Below are 13,067 nucleotides of genomic sequence, written 5' to 3'. Positions count from 1 at the left end.
ATCACAGCACCCTGAGGGACACATGATCATGATCTGGGAACTTGGCAACCAGCCTGGATTTCCAACAATTGCAATGTCCTGCAGTCATATAATCGCAATGTGCAACCTTCCCTGCTGGCTTCCTACAAGCAAATTCAACAGGGGAGCCGGCAGAAAGCTGAGTGTTACAATCCTTCCTTAATGGCCCATGTGATCCTCACTTAAAAATGGTAACCAGGGACTGCCAGAAGTGGCAGTAAGCAATGAAGTCACATTATGTTGAGCTTTATGACAGTATCACTTAATGATCGACATTCCGGTCCCAACTACCATAGTGAGGAGTACCTTTCTAAGTTTCAAAAAGAAATGAAAAATTGTGATTCTGTCACCTGAATTATTTCAGCGTGAAATTAAATCTCGCTACTTTTATGGTATGTTTTACAGAGTGAAACAAATGTAGAGGAAGGCGGATGGGAAAATATATTTAGAAAAGTAGCACACAGAGTTTCTACTGTACATGATCATCTTGATTTGGCTCTGCTAAATCTTTTTCACCTACCTGGTCACTTGTTTTCAGGTAAGAAATAAAACTATGACTAAGGGTTTCCAGATGTGCAAGGGACTGCTGCAGATAATTCAAAACATCTTCGTAAGTGATTTGCCTGTGAACTGCACCTTCTGTGAGGTCCCCCTCAGAAGCTCTTTTCCCAGCTTTTTCAGCTGAATGTTTCATCGACTTTATGGCTTTCTTTGTCATCTCTACCCGGGATTCAACTGACAGCTGAGAAAAGATAATGCTCAATTCAGCATATATTGTCACTAGCATTTATAGTACAAGTGGTGCTTGAATGCACATGAATCGGGGATACTGAAACTGAATAATATGCATTGATTAAAATATTTCCTTTTTTTTTTTTTAGTAAAGAACCAGAATGTGTTAAATATAACAGAACATGAGCAAGAGAAAAAAATTGTTTCTGAAAAGAGATTTTGCCTTCAAAGTCTAATCCCATGCTATTTCTTTTTTCATGACTATGTTTCTCTTGAATGATTCCAGTATCTAATTTTTAAAAACATTAAAAAACACACAGAGACAAAACTACTTCCTTCCTTATAATAGCCTGTGGAAATTTTCATTCTTCAACAGGTTTGACAAATGCCTCTGAAGCTATCAGTTGAAGTATTCCACTTAAAATAGTATTTTGAGTCAAGAGCTCTAAAGGATTAAGACGTAAACAGAAAGGCAGTAGAACTGAGCAATCCCATTCTTTCTCCAAATGAGTTTTCAAGCACCTACATATTGGGATTTGCATAATGTTACAATGTTTGGTTGCCGATTCCGCTACCTCAGACAATTAATAATTTCTCAGGGGGGCAAAAATGAACTGCATCTCACTCAAGGAACTCTTCCAGATGACTTTAAAAAAACAGAAAAGTTTTTCCTCACTGATCCACAGGTAAACTTTTACAGTTCAGAATTCTCAATGTAAACAATCTAAATTCTTGTATTATGCAAGCCATGGTTTGTTTAGCTATGGTTATAATTAGATGGATCCACATAACATACAAAACCATTAATTGTTCACACAAATTATGGGTTACTGTAAAGTGTAAATTTATTCATTATATTTACTGTATAGTGAATATCAATCTTTATTTTTTACTGTAAAATTAAAACACAAAATATTTCCAAGTATTGTAGAGAAGTGTATATAGATAATCATCTTTATGTATGTTCCTTGCTTGACATTTGCATTTCCTGTTTTTTCTCTGAAAGAATGAAAACTAGAGACTCTCCAAAACTGAGAGGAGCGTATTATCTAAGAGTATCTGTCTAACGTAATTCATCTAGAAAAAATATATTGCATTTTGCATTGCCCCTATGAGAAACTGCACTAAAAACATCTTTTGTAATTATCTTAAATTTGTATATCTAATTAAGGTCTAACACTTCATAGCAAATAAAACTCCAACAGAAGACATTTTGTAGTCTGATTTATTTCGAATGTTACAGCATAAACTAAATTAATAAAAACATACCTACTCAGCTATAGGTTAATTGAATTTGATAAAGATGAAAAGTAGTTAAATTTTATAAAAAGGAGCTATTTAATCCTTCAGATGTATTATCTGGTCCGATATCTTGTAATTTGATCAAGCAGTAGCCTGAACTGTGATAATCCTTGCCTGAAATGCTACCTCAGACTTAAGATCTTGGGCTAAACCATAATCAGGGTTCTGTAGTCTTCCAGATTTTGTAAAACCAAAACTCCAAGCACTTACAGCTAACACAACCCGTGAGACTCAGGGCTAGCTTTTAAACTAAAGGTGCCAAAATTTAAGGGACCCAGTGTGACCCTTTCTTCCAAATTATTCTAAAAATGTAAATCTTTGCATTGGTAGGAGGTATGCGATATACTCTTGATTTATCCATTTCAACACTCACAAAGCCATAAATTGCCTATCCCAGCCTTGCTAACCAAATCTGACCGAAATCCCTGCCATTTTCCTGAACCTTATCCTACTGTTTTGTTTAATTCCAAATTGGTAGCTTTCCTTATTGAGAGTTCTTGTCAGACAAGACAAAAAGGAAGAGATCATCTTCAAAATCTTTTATCACGATTTTGTATAATGGCTGAATGCATTTTTGAGATGCTATCCTTTTTCAAAAGCTCAGACTGAAAATAGTTTGCAAGTAATCTCTATTCGTTTAAGTCCAATAGAATTGCAGTCCAGACTTTCAATTGTTCACTACGCCACATACTGATTAATAGTTCACTTTCTTCTATCTACATTTGTTTATCTGCCTTACTTATGTTCTAAAAGTGTGTTCTAATTTCTGCACTGAAATAACAAATTCTTTTAGGGAAAAATAGATTATTTTCTTCCCAAAGAAATAATTGTTTTCAGTGTACATATGTATGGATTTTCACTAATTCCCTTTTTGAATAATCTTTTCAAAATGTGATTTGCTGTATAAATATACCAATATAAGCTATTTATATTATATAATACAGGGGATACACGTTTTTTTAAGTTGCAAGCACTATCGTATGATTTTGCATAATGCTGTTGGTGCCAAATACACCCACTCCTTGTTTAGTGACAAAGTTCCTTTCCAATGACTAGATTGTTAAGCAAAATAGTTGCTAAGTTAACATGTGACTTAGGGACAGAAAGAAATGCTATGAAGATAACCGGTTGCTACTGTCTAAATCAGATAAAGCTCTCTTGCACAGCTACACTATTGTTACTCTCAATCTGGCATGTGTTGCTGCCAGGAGCATACATTTCTTGTCGCTAAGGTCCATATGAAATTAAAGAAGTTTAATAATATAATATTGTTCATTAGAAAGCTAGTACTAGTTAATTTAAATTCTAACTAAACAAAGTACAATTCAGTATTGTAGAAACAGATTAATTCCCAATCTATTCTTTCCATTAGCACTTTATACCGGTAGCCCTTGACTTACAACAGTTCATTTAGTGATTATTCGAAGTTACAATGGCAGTGAAAAAAAATGACTTACAACTGTTTTCACACTTACAACCATTGCAGTATCCCCATGGTCATGTGATCAAAACTCAAGATGCTTGGCAACTGACTCATATTTAGGATGGATGCAATGTCCCGGGGTCATGCAATCATCCTTTGCGACTTTCTGACAAGCAAAGTCAATGGGGAAGCCAGATTCACTCCATAACTGTGTGACTAACTTACGAGCTGCAGTGATTCACTTAACAACTGTGGCAAGAAATGTCATAAAACGGGGCAAATTTAACTTGACAACTGTTTCACTTAGCAATGGAAATTTTGGGCTCAGTTGTGTGGTCGTAAGTAGAGGACTACCTGTACTTTCTCTAGAGCAGGACCCCTAAACCAGACATCCTTCAGATATATTGGATCCTAGTTCCCATAAACCAAAAGCAACATGGCTATTGGTTAAATGATGGGAGTTTGTCAGAGCTGTCTCAGATGCAATTAAACCATAGGTGCAAGATAATGGGTCAGATATAGCACTGATCAGCCTTGCTTTTGGGGATCCACATTAGAAAGAAATACATGGAAGAACCATTGAGAAATTCTGACTCTCACACAGGGATTTGGCCACCCACCAGACGAGGACCATTATCATAATGCAGAGATCCAATGAGCAAGGAGAGAGGAGAGCAGTGCGAACTTGCTTGGAAAAACTCCCTGGGAATCAGAATTTCTTGAAAATAAGAAGCTTATTTTTCGCCAACTTGGATAGATCCAATAGCTTCCATTATTGGAGCCTCTTCCTGATAACATTCAAATGCTGATTTTTTTTTAATGATAGTTTGCTTTGGTACTTTCCATATATTTTCCTCTGTGCTTTGCCCAACTATTTAGAAACCCCAATTTTTGTCTGTGTCTGATACTTTTTACACTAATAAAGGAGGTCATACACATAATGCTGTTATAAAATAATACTTACTTTGGTGACAGCCTTTGAAGAAAAAGTAATTTCATCCAGACAATTGATAATATCTCCTGGGTAAAGTCTATCAAAGTATTTGGCACAAATGTCATAAGAATGAAGCCATTCTGGTGGGGTTTCTGGAATCCTTTTAATCAGATGGGAATCCCCGTTCCAGAATGCTTTTTTAATCCAGGCAGCATAGACAGAGCTAGGAGAAAGCAACTTTCCATCTTTTCCTGGGATTTTAGGAGCAAGCTTGGAAATCGGGAGAATATTTTGACTTGTGAGGATAGGAACCAAAGCTTCCAGAGGATCTGCATTTTCTTCTGTTAGTTTTTTATAATTAAGGCCTGTTAGCAGAAAAAAATATGAGCAGCAGTCCTTATGGATTAACTATGTAGAAATTGAAATAAAATGCAAAGCACGATTTATGGGTGTTGGGATCCTATTACCAGTGTGTAATTTTCATCGTATTACAGTAAATACTTTTCTCCAATTGAGGGAATGGAATATTATGTTATTATATTATGCAAGGTTTTAACAGAGAAACAAGTAGGCAGAGCGAAGGAGGGAGGCATATCAAAGCCTCAAAGAGGAGACTCATTTAACCTCCCACTTCATGAGTTTTAAAGTTGTTACAGCAGGATAAAGTGATATAAATTTGCCACTCTTCCTACCACTCCTTGATCAAAATTACACATGATGACATTCTCACCAGCCACCAGTATGTTCAAAGGGCACTAAAAAGCATTTTCATGTGTACTAAAGTTTGTGTTTAAAACACCTCTGGATGGATGAGTTTATCAATGGTATAGATGTGGGTGAATTCTGTTCTAATTATTCTCTCTTAAATGGCATAGTCCTATACATGTTTATTTAGAAATAAATCCCATGGTAGAATCCTGAATAAAAATGATCATAGCTTCAGTATATTTTTGTAAATTTTGACTAGAACTTGGAGCAGGCATGGGAACGGAGCCAAAACTTCATTACAACCACTTCATGACCTCAATTGTGCACCACTCCTAGTGTCACCCATTTTTCCAGGGATAGCAATAGACTTATATATCGCTTTACAGTCCTCTCTAAGTGGTTTACAGAGTCAACATATTGCCCCCAACAATCTGGGTCCTCATTTTAACCACCTCGGAAGGATGGAAGGAGGATGGAAGTCTGAATCAACCTCGAGCCTGGTGGGATTTGAACTGCCAAATTGCAGGCAGCCAGCAGTCAGCAGAAGTAGCCTACAGTACTGCACTCTAACCACTGCACCACCGAGGCTCAGGATGATGTCAGCAGCCATGATTTTCTAAACTCTTTTCACAAAGAAAATATTTCATTATTTATTTTCTCCAATGGGAAAGATAGGCATTGGGCAAGCTAGAAAGAATCAAGATTTGATTATGTCTTCTCTGGTTGATAGTCTTCTGGCCTGATCTTTTCTCAGCTAAGAAAAAAGAATAGTGTAGGTGAAGTGAATCATGCAATCCATCTGCAATGGGGAAAGAAGCAGGTCAGAAAAAGTGGATCTATTCTGTTGCCTTACCATTTGTATCTGAAAGGTAGTGCCAAGGCACAGGTCAAAAAATAGAAGGGGACTTTGCTCTCCACAATCTTGGTCAGGTCAGCCTAATAGGGTGGAATAACCCAGGGAATGCCGATTTTCCAACCCTGTTTTAAAGCAGCAGCTCCCAGCCCTTTCTTTGTATTGGCAACTAAACTAAAATAAAAAAGACTATTGTGTAAAGCCAAATAACATCTGCAGGGCCATGATGCACATGATAACTCCATTGCTCTGGAACTACTCTTTTTTTTTTTAAAAAAAAAATAAGAATAAAAAATGACAAAAATGTCACAAGGTCTCCAAATCCATTATTTGAGAAATGGTGGTAGGCATTAAAGTCTTGGGATATCAGTCAAATGCTCAAACTGAGGCAGTTGTTGCTACCCCAATGTAAAATATAGGCATCCCCTCCAGAATATCATCTTAACTCATATACTGTATAATATGAATGAAGTCAACATATGTACCATTACCATGAATTTAAGCCAATGTTCCCCTATAGGAATATTAGATTGTTAAAAAAAAATTACACAACAATCTTGTGCATTTCCCATTTTCCTTCTTTATCTGTTCTATCAAAGTGGTCAATCATGGCTCTGTCTGTCTGTCTGTCCCTCCCTCCCTCCATCTGTCTGAGAATGAACATCGGTGTCTGTGCTCACCTGTAAGAAGCCATCACTCTAAAGCACAAGGCCATGACAAGAACATACCTTTATATCAATTAGTAAGTATCAATGCCAGTCTTTAAAGTAATGTATATTAATTACCAAATTAATTGATCTCCATATGCAGCTTTCTTTCTTAGATACTCACAAACCAACCTCAGGCAGAAACAAGCAACTACACAAAAGATTAAATTCATCAAACAAGTGCTGAACTGCAGCCTAATCTTTAAAGACATCCAGCTTTGTTAAGTAGTTATGAACATTAACAGCTTGTACCTGGTGCAACTGCCTTGAATTTTTTCAGTAGTCGTATGTGAGTTTCAAGTTTGATGGTATCTTTCACAAATTCAGAGCAAACACAGTTCTCAAGAAGTGTGAAATAGTAGAGTAAGCGCTGGTGATCCTTTCCTTCAATGATAGGATATACATATTTGGTCATATGCTCATGAAAGGCTTTTGGAACAGTTTTCAGAGTCTCAAATAGGCCAAGACTTTTTGCCCGGTCTTCAATTGCAGCTGTGGACAAACTGCATGGAAAGCAAAGGAAAATGTAATAAATGAAATCACCCATTTCATCGATTTATCAATTTATTTTTTGCTAAATACTGGATGATGTTATCAATATTAAGTATGAACATTTTTTTCAAAAAGAGTTTTTTTGCATTAAATCCTAAGATATCATCTGCAAACCAATTGTCTAGCTCATAAGCACAACTATCCACAGTTCTAAAAACTCAGCAAGGACATAATTAAAAAAAAAACCCAAGTATTTAAACATGATGCTCTAATAATGTAATAATTATAAGATTTTATTTGCAATTTAGAACAGTGCTACATAGCAAGAAAAAAATAAAAAGAAACAATGAAAATGTTGCAGGACAACATTTATTAAAGTTAATTTTGATTTCAAGCAATAGAAAAAAGAAAAAAAAAATCCTAAGTATAATTTCTTGCTTTGGTGAGGATTTCGTCCAAGTGAATCAAAATTGTGAGCTTTTCTAATAAAGCTGCAGTTTAATGTTTAGAATAGAATAGAATAGAAATAGAATATCAGAAGGGACATTGGAGGTCTTCTTCTAGTCCAAAACCCTGCTCAAGCGTGAGATCCTATATCATTTCAGATAGGTAGCTGTCATGTATCTTCTTAAAAGCCTCCAGCGATGGAGCACCCACAACTTCTGAAGGAAAAGCTGTTCCACTGGTTGATTGTTCTCACTGTCAGAAATTTCTCCTTAGTTCTAGGTTGGATTAATTTCCACCTGTTGTTTCTTGTCTTGCCTTCAGATGCTTTGGAAAATAAGTTGACCCCCTCTTCTTTGTGGCAGTTCTTCAAATATATTGAAGAACTGCTATCATATCACCCTTAGTCCTTCTTTTCTCTAGATTAGCCATACCCAATTCCTGCGACCGTTTTTCATATATTTTAGTCTCCAGTCCCCTAATCATCTTTATTGCTCTTCTCTGCACTTTTTCCAAAGTCTCAACATCTTTTTTATAATGTGGTGACTAAAACTGGATGCAGAATTCCAGGTGTGGTCTTACGAAGGTTTTGTAAAGCGGTACTAGTACTTCACATGATTTTGATTCAGTATAATGGTACACTGAATATTCAGTATAAACAGTATGGGACTAGTTTCCTTTTGCTTCTACCCCTACTTGATTTAGGCTTCTATTTGTACTTCTAAGAGGTACCATCTGTTTCCACTCACTAGGCTTCCTTGTCTCATAGCCCTCTGTTCAAAGGTGAATCAGTTAAGTATTTATCCTAGGTCCATGTTATTAGATGGCTTTCTTGTTGATATAAAATTTGTTCAACATTCAACAATCACTGGGTGGTTGCTTAGCAACATGTACATGTTGCTGTAGCTAAATTTCTCTTAGAATTATATGCAAGAGCAGTAGGACCTATGTATTAACTAATGATTTTCTAAAGATACTGAAAATTAAGCACTCAGCCAATCTGCCTGTAGCTTTCTACTTTGTGTCATTGCAAAGGTAACTTATATATCAGTGGAATGACAAATGAGGCAAGGATGGACAAACACAGACTGATTCATACCTACTAATCTACAGTTTGCCAACAATTATTACAAATATTTTTATCCTGCCATTTTTTTCCCATATGCAACTCAAAATGGCTCATTGTCATCTCACACTAAGGCAATTTTACAAGCTATATGCCTAAATTGATAAATTCTTAACCGAGGCACGTTGCAACTAGGTGTGATATGAAAACTATGTCATAATCTATTTCTTTTTCCACTAAATTTCCAAGTGTAATTTTTTATAACAAAAGAACAAATAGTTTCAAGAGAAGGAAGAAAGGTTCTGAATGATGTGCCAGAAAGAAATATCAGAAAACCCAAGAAGAGGTTAAGCAAACTTCTGTTCTCTACAGGTTTTAGACCATAGGTGTCACCAGGCTTTGTCATTAGGGTGGTAATTTCTGATAGGGAAGCTGCACTCTAACAACATATGGAAGGCACCAGGTTGTGTATCTGATGTTTGATGTTTAATTTTTATCATTTCATTTTTATAAAATCACTTAAAAGGCACTTTCACATCGTAATATTAATAATAAAGCTAGTATACAATTCAAGCAGATAAGCAAGCACTTACCACATAACACTCCATGACCCCTTGTGACTTGGTTTCAAAGTTCTGATGATGCCCCCCCCCCCTCAATTTACATAGCTTATATAACTCCCCCGCCCCAGATTGCATTTTGGGCACTTGCTAACCAGCCCACAGTTATGGCTATTTGCAGCACTTCACAGCCATTTTAACCTCAATTTATGAAGATTTTTTGCTGGAAACCAGTGTTTACTTCCATTTCTGGGAAAAAACACCCATTGAGTAAAATGGGTTCCCTTCATGACCAGAGGAAAAAAGTTGTAAAATTGGTTACATGGTGAACCGCATATCAATTGGCACAACTTACAACCTTAATTCTAGGCTGAGTTATGGTTGTAAATTCAGGACTACCTGTATTAAACAATAAGAAAAAAATGCATATACTATGCATTATGTATTAACAAATGGTTGCCTTGACTATTCAATAAGCAATTCATCTATTGGTCTCCATTTCTTGCAGATGTACTTGTATATTTTGAATTGCTGCCTTGCTTCATGACCCACTTGTGCTATGGTTGCAGATGAAGGGTAGATGGTTTGATATTCTCTCATAGAGTTCTATAATACAAAGCAGCATTCTTACTTTTTTAAGTGATGGCAAGGCATCCAGGTCCTGAGGCAATAAACATCCCCAAATCATGACACATCCATATGAGTATGAGGCTGTTATAGTAGAAAGTGGTGTTTGGCTCCAATAACCCCAAAATAGATCTAATAACATCAATGCAGCTTGAAAATTTCCAAGTTTTTGTCCAGAGAGGTCTGGGTGTTCAGCTACATGGGGTTTTTTGTTTTATTTTTTGGCAAACTTAATGTCAGCATCAATCTTCTGCTTAGTTTTCTATGTTCTGTCTTGTAATTCTCCTATCAATCTCACTTTTACCACACTTTTCTGAAGATGTACTCAGGGAAGAGAGGCCTATAGATCACTGGATGTTATTTTGAAGTTTTGTGATTTTCTGAGTAATTTTATACTCTGCTCTTGAGTTATTTTGTCAAGTTTCTAACTGTGGAATGAAAAAGTCCCAGAGCTTTAAAAATGGGTTTGGAAACTTCTGACTGATAAACACATTTTTAAATAAAAATTGGAGGTCTTCAGACATTTATGTTATGTGGTTATGCTGTGTCTCTTAAACTGTAATAAGAACGTACTGCGATGAGACCAAACAACATTTGTGAAATTTATATAGGACAAATTAGCCTTAAATGCTTAATAAAATATTCATACAAGTGGCCCTAGCACACTGAAATTTCATGTTGGGTTATTCTGTTTATGAAAAAAAATGGAGAAAGTCTTATTCATATATTATTTATTCAGACTTCCTTTGATAGGAGCCCCATGAAACTCAAACATGCATACATTCAGAAAACCCAAAAGGAGTTGAGTATTTCTGCACAAAACTATAGATACTGTCTCAGCTAATCAAGTTGAGAATGTTCACTTGAGCTCCATTTTCTGGATACTTGCCTTTAAAATAAACGAAACAGACTGATATTCTGTACTTACCCACTGTCGCTGAAGAGAAATTCCAAGTGTGTCATATGAACTTCCCAGAGTGGGACATTATAACGTTGAGCCAAGGAGAGAGCTATACTGTACACATTTTCTTCAAGTGTTCTGTTTAATAAGAAGTCATAACGCACATGTGAAAAAAAGGTTTAATAGCTATTAAGTAAAAAATCAGTTGGAAAAATGCTTAACTACAAAACAGAACAGGATCTATAGTAGTGTTGGTGAACCTTTTCGGCACCGAGTGCTGAAATGGGCGCGTGCTGGAAACCGGAAGAGCAGCCACCCGGAGTGTATGTGTGCCCCGGGAAAATGATCTTCTGGTTTCCGGCACGGACATCAGTGGTGGTATTCAGCCGGTTCTATCCGGTTCGGGCAAACTGGTAGCAACAGCTGCGGGTGACTCTGTCCACCCGCCCGGATGTAATCACGTCCCATTTATTCATGTTTTTGACACTCTGCGCATGCATGGAAGGCCTTGTGCATGCACATGCTCACATTTGCGAACTGGTAGCGAAGGTAAGCGAATACCACCCCGGCGCACATGCATATTGGGCGGCTGCTCTTCCGGTTTCCGGCACTCCCATGCATGTGAAGACCAGCTGGCCAGTGCGCCGGAACCCAGAAGAGCAACGGGTGACAGCTTGTGTGCCCAGAGAGATGGCTCTGTGTGCCACTTCCCGCACATGTGCCATAGGTTTACCATCATGGATCTATAGGATCTATTCCTCTAAGCCAGGGTATTTCAATGGACCCTAAATTCCCTGACAGTCTAAAGCCCCCCCTCCCCCAGTTAACTTGAACACAGCCTATTTTCCACTGCTAGAGCTTTGCCTCTTGTTCAGAGGTTTCAGGATTTTTTTTTTCATTAAGTAACAGGTTCTATGGCCTGGTAAGGTTGGAACATGCTGCTGCAATAAAATTCTTCAGAAACTAAACTTTCATCCCTTTTTATTTTTCCCTAAAAATATTATAAAACATACAACTTGAGTGAAAAGGACTAGTCTCTAAAGTCTGGTTTTCAACAACAACAACAAAAAGGATGAAGGTATTATTCACATTTCAGTAATTTCTTTATTAATGTGGAATCAACAGAGGCTACAGTTTGGGTCCCAGAACCATTATTTATGTATTTGAAGTCGAGCAAAAAGGCAATCATTAGATATAAAACTTCTCAAGCTGCAGTATGCATTACTAGTAGGGATTAACTAACCCCCACTCTCCTGGGTAGAAACCAGTATTTTCTATTCACATCCTTATAAATCTTGTTTTTGATGTTGACAGAAAAAACCCCCGAAGAATATAAAAAAATATAAAGTTTGACCAAGTCTCTGAAAAGCCAACCTAACTGCGTAAAGTTGAAAATCATACAGAAGCATATATAACTTATAGCAAAGCATTTGGGGAATTACTATTGGGTCCAAGAGCTGTATATTTTGCTAATGAAAGCTGAAACCAAGGAAGGCCTTTTATGAATGGGGAATTTACATTCTCACAAGTTCTATAACAGGGGTGGATTCTAAATTTTTTTACTACCGGTTCTGTGGGCATGGCTTATTTTGTGGGCGTGGCTTGATGGTCATGTGACAATTATTTAGGATTTAGCAGAGGTACTGGTCTACCAGGCTTTTAACTGTTTGCAGAGCTGTACCAATCTACCCATTTATTTTTGCAGGTACTGATCTACTCATGTATTTTGGCAGGCACTGGTCTACTCATGTATTTTTGCAGGCACTGATCTACTCATGTATTTTTGCAGGCACTGGTCTACTCATTTGTTTTCTTTTAACACTGATCAGCTGTAGGGCGGCCCTTTGAAGCCCCGCGGCAAGAGTTTAAACAGTTTTTTTCCCTCTAGCCATCAGCTGGGACTCAGGAGGCAGCAATAGATTGGGGGTGGGACCAAATAAAAGTTAAGAATAACATGGGGGGTGGGCGGGTGGGGCAGAACCGGTTCGGTGATGTCATATCATCACAGCTACCAGCTCGGGAGAACCGGGCCGAACCAGGAGGAACCGACCACTGATCTATAAGTATGGATCAGAAGTACCAATCTACGTTCCTTGGAAGGCAATGTGAAGGTTCCTTGATATGCTCTTGATACCGTACTTTGAGACAAATAAGATAAATAATTTTGTAAGGTTCATACTCAAGGAGCTTTTATTATCAAGTCTCAGAAACATCAGGCAAAGATTCAGTCAAAGCAGCTGCATTTCTTTATCTCTCCATATATACAGATAGTGCTTGGGTTGCAATGGCAATTGGGGCCA

General features: G+C 37.2%; 1 protein-coding gene across 2 annotated transcripts in view; it reads right to left on the bottom strand.

Moving 5' to 3' along the window:
* The window catches only part of NBAS (NBAS subunit of NRZ tethering complex), a 152,099-nt gene that overhangs the window by 32,609 nt on the left and 106,423 nt on the right, over nt 1-13,067 (bottom strand). For both annotated transcript variants that reach the window (XM_034432128.3, XM_087882370.1), the window contains 4 exons: nt 10,795-10,905; nt 6,930-7,180; nt 4,440-4,774; nt 539-760 (listed from right to left, as the gene is read on the bottom strand). In XM_034432128.3, coding sequence (XP_034288019.2) covers nt 539-760; nt 4,440-4,774; nt 6,930-7,180; nt 10,795-10,905 — 919 coding nt within the window. The remainder of the gene's footprint in view (nt 1-538; nt 761-4,439; nt 4,775-6,929; nt 7,181-10,794; nt 10,906-13,067) is intronic.

The sequence above is a fragment of the Pantherophis guttatus genome, chromosome 1 (genome assembly GCF_059756535.1).
Source record: "Pantherophis guttatus breed Tessera chromosome 1, ASM5975653v1, whole genome shotgun sequence".
Classification (NCBI taxonomy): Eukaryota; Metazoa; Chordata; class Lepidosauria; order Squamata; family Colubridae; genus Pantherophis; species Pantherophis guttatus.
The sequence above is the reverse complement of the archived record's forward strand: the minus strand, read 5'-3'. Positions and strand labels throughout refer to the sequence as shown.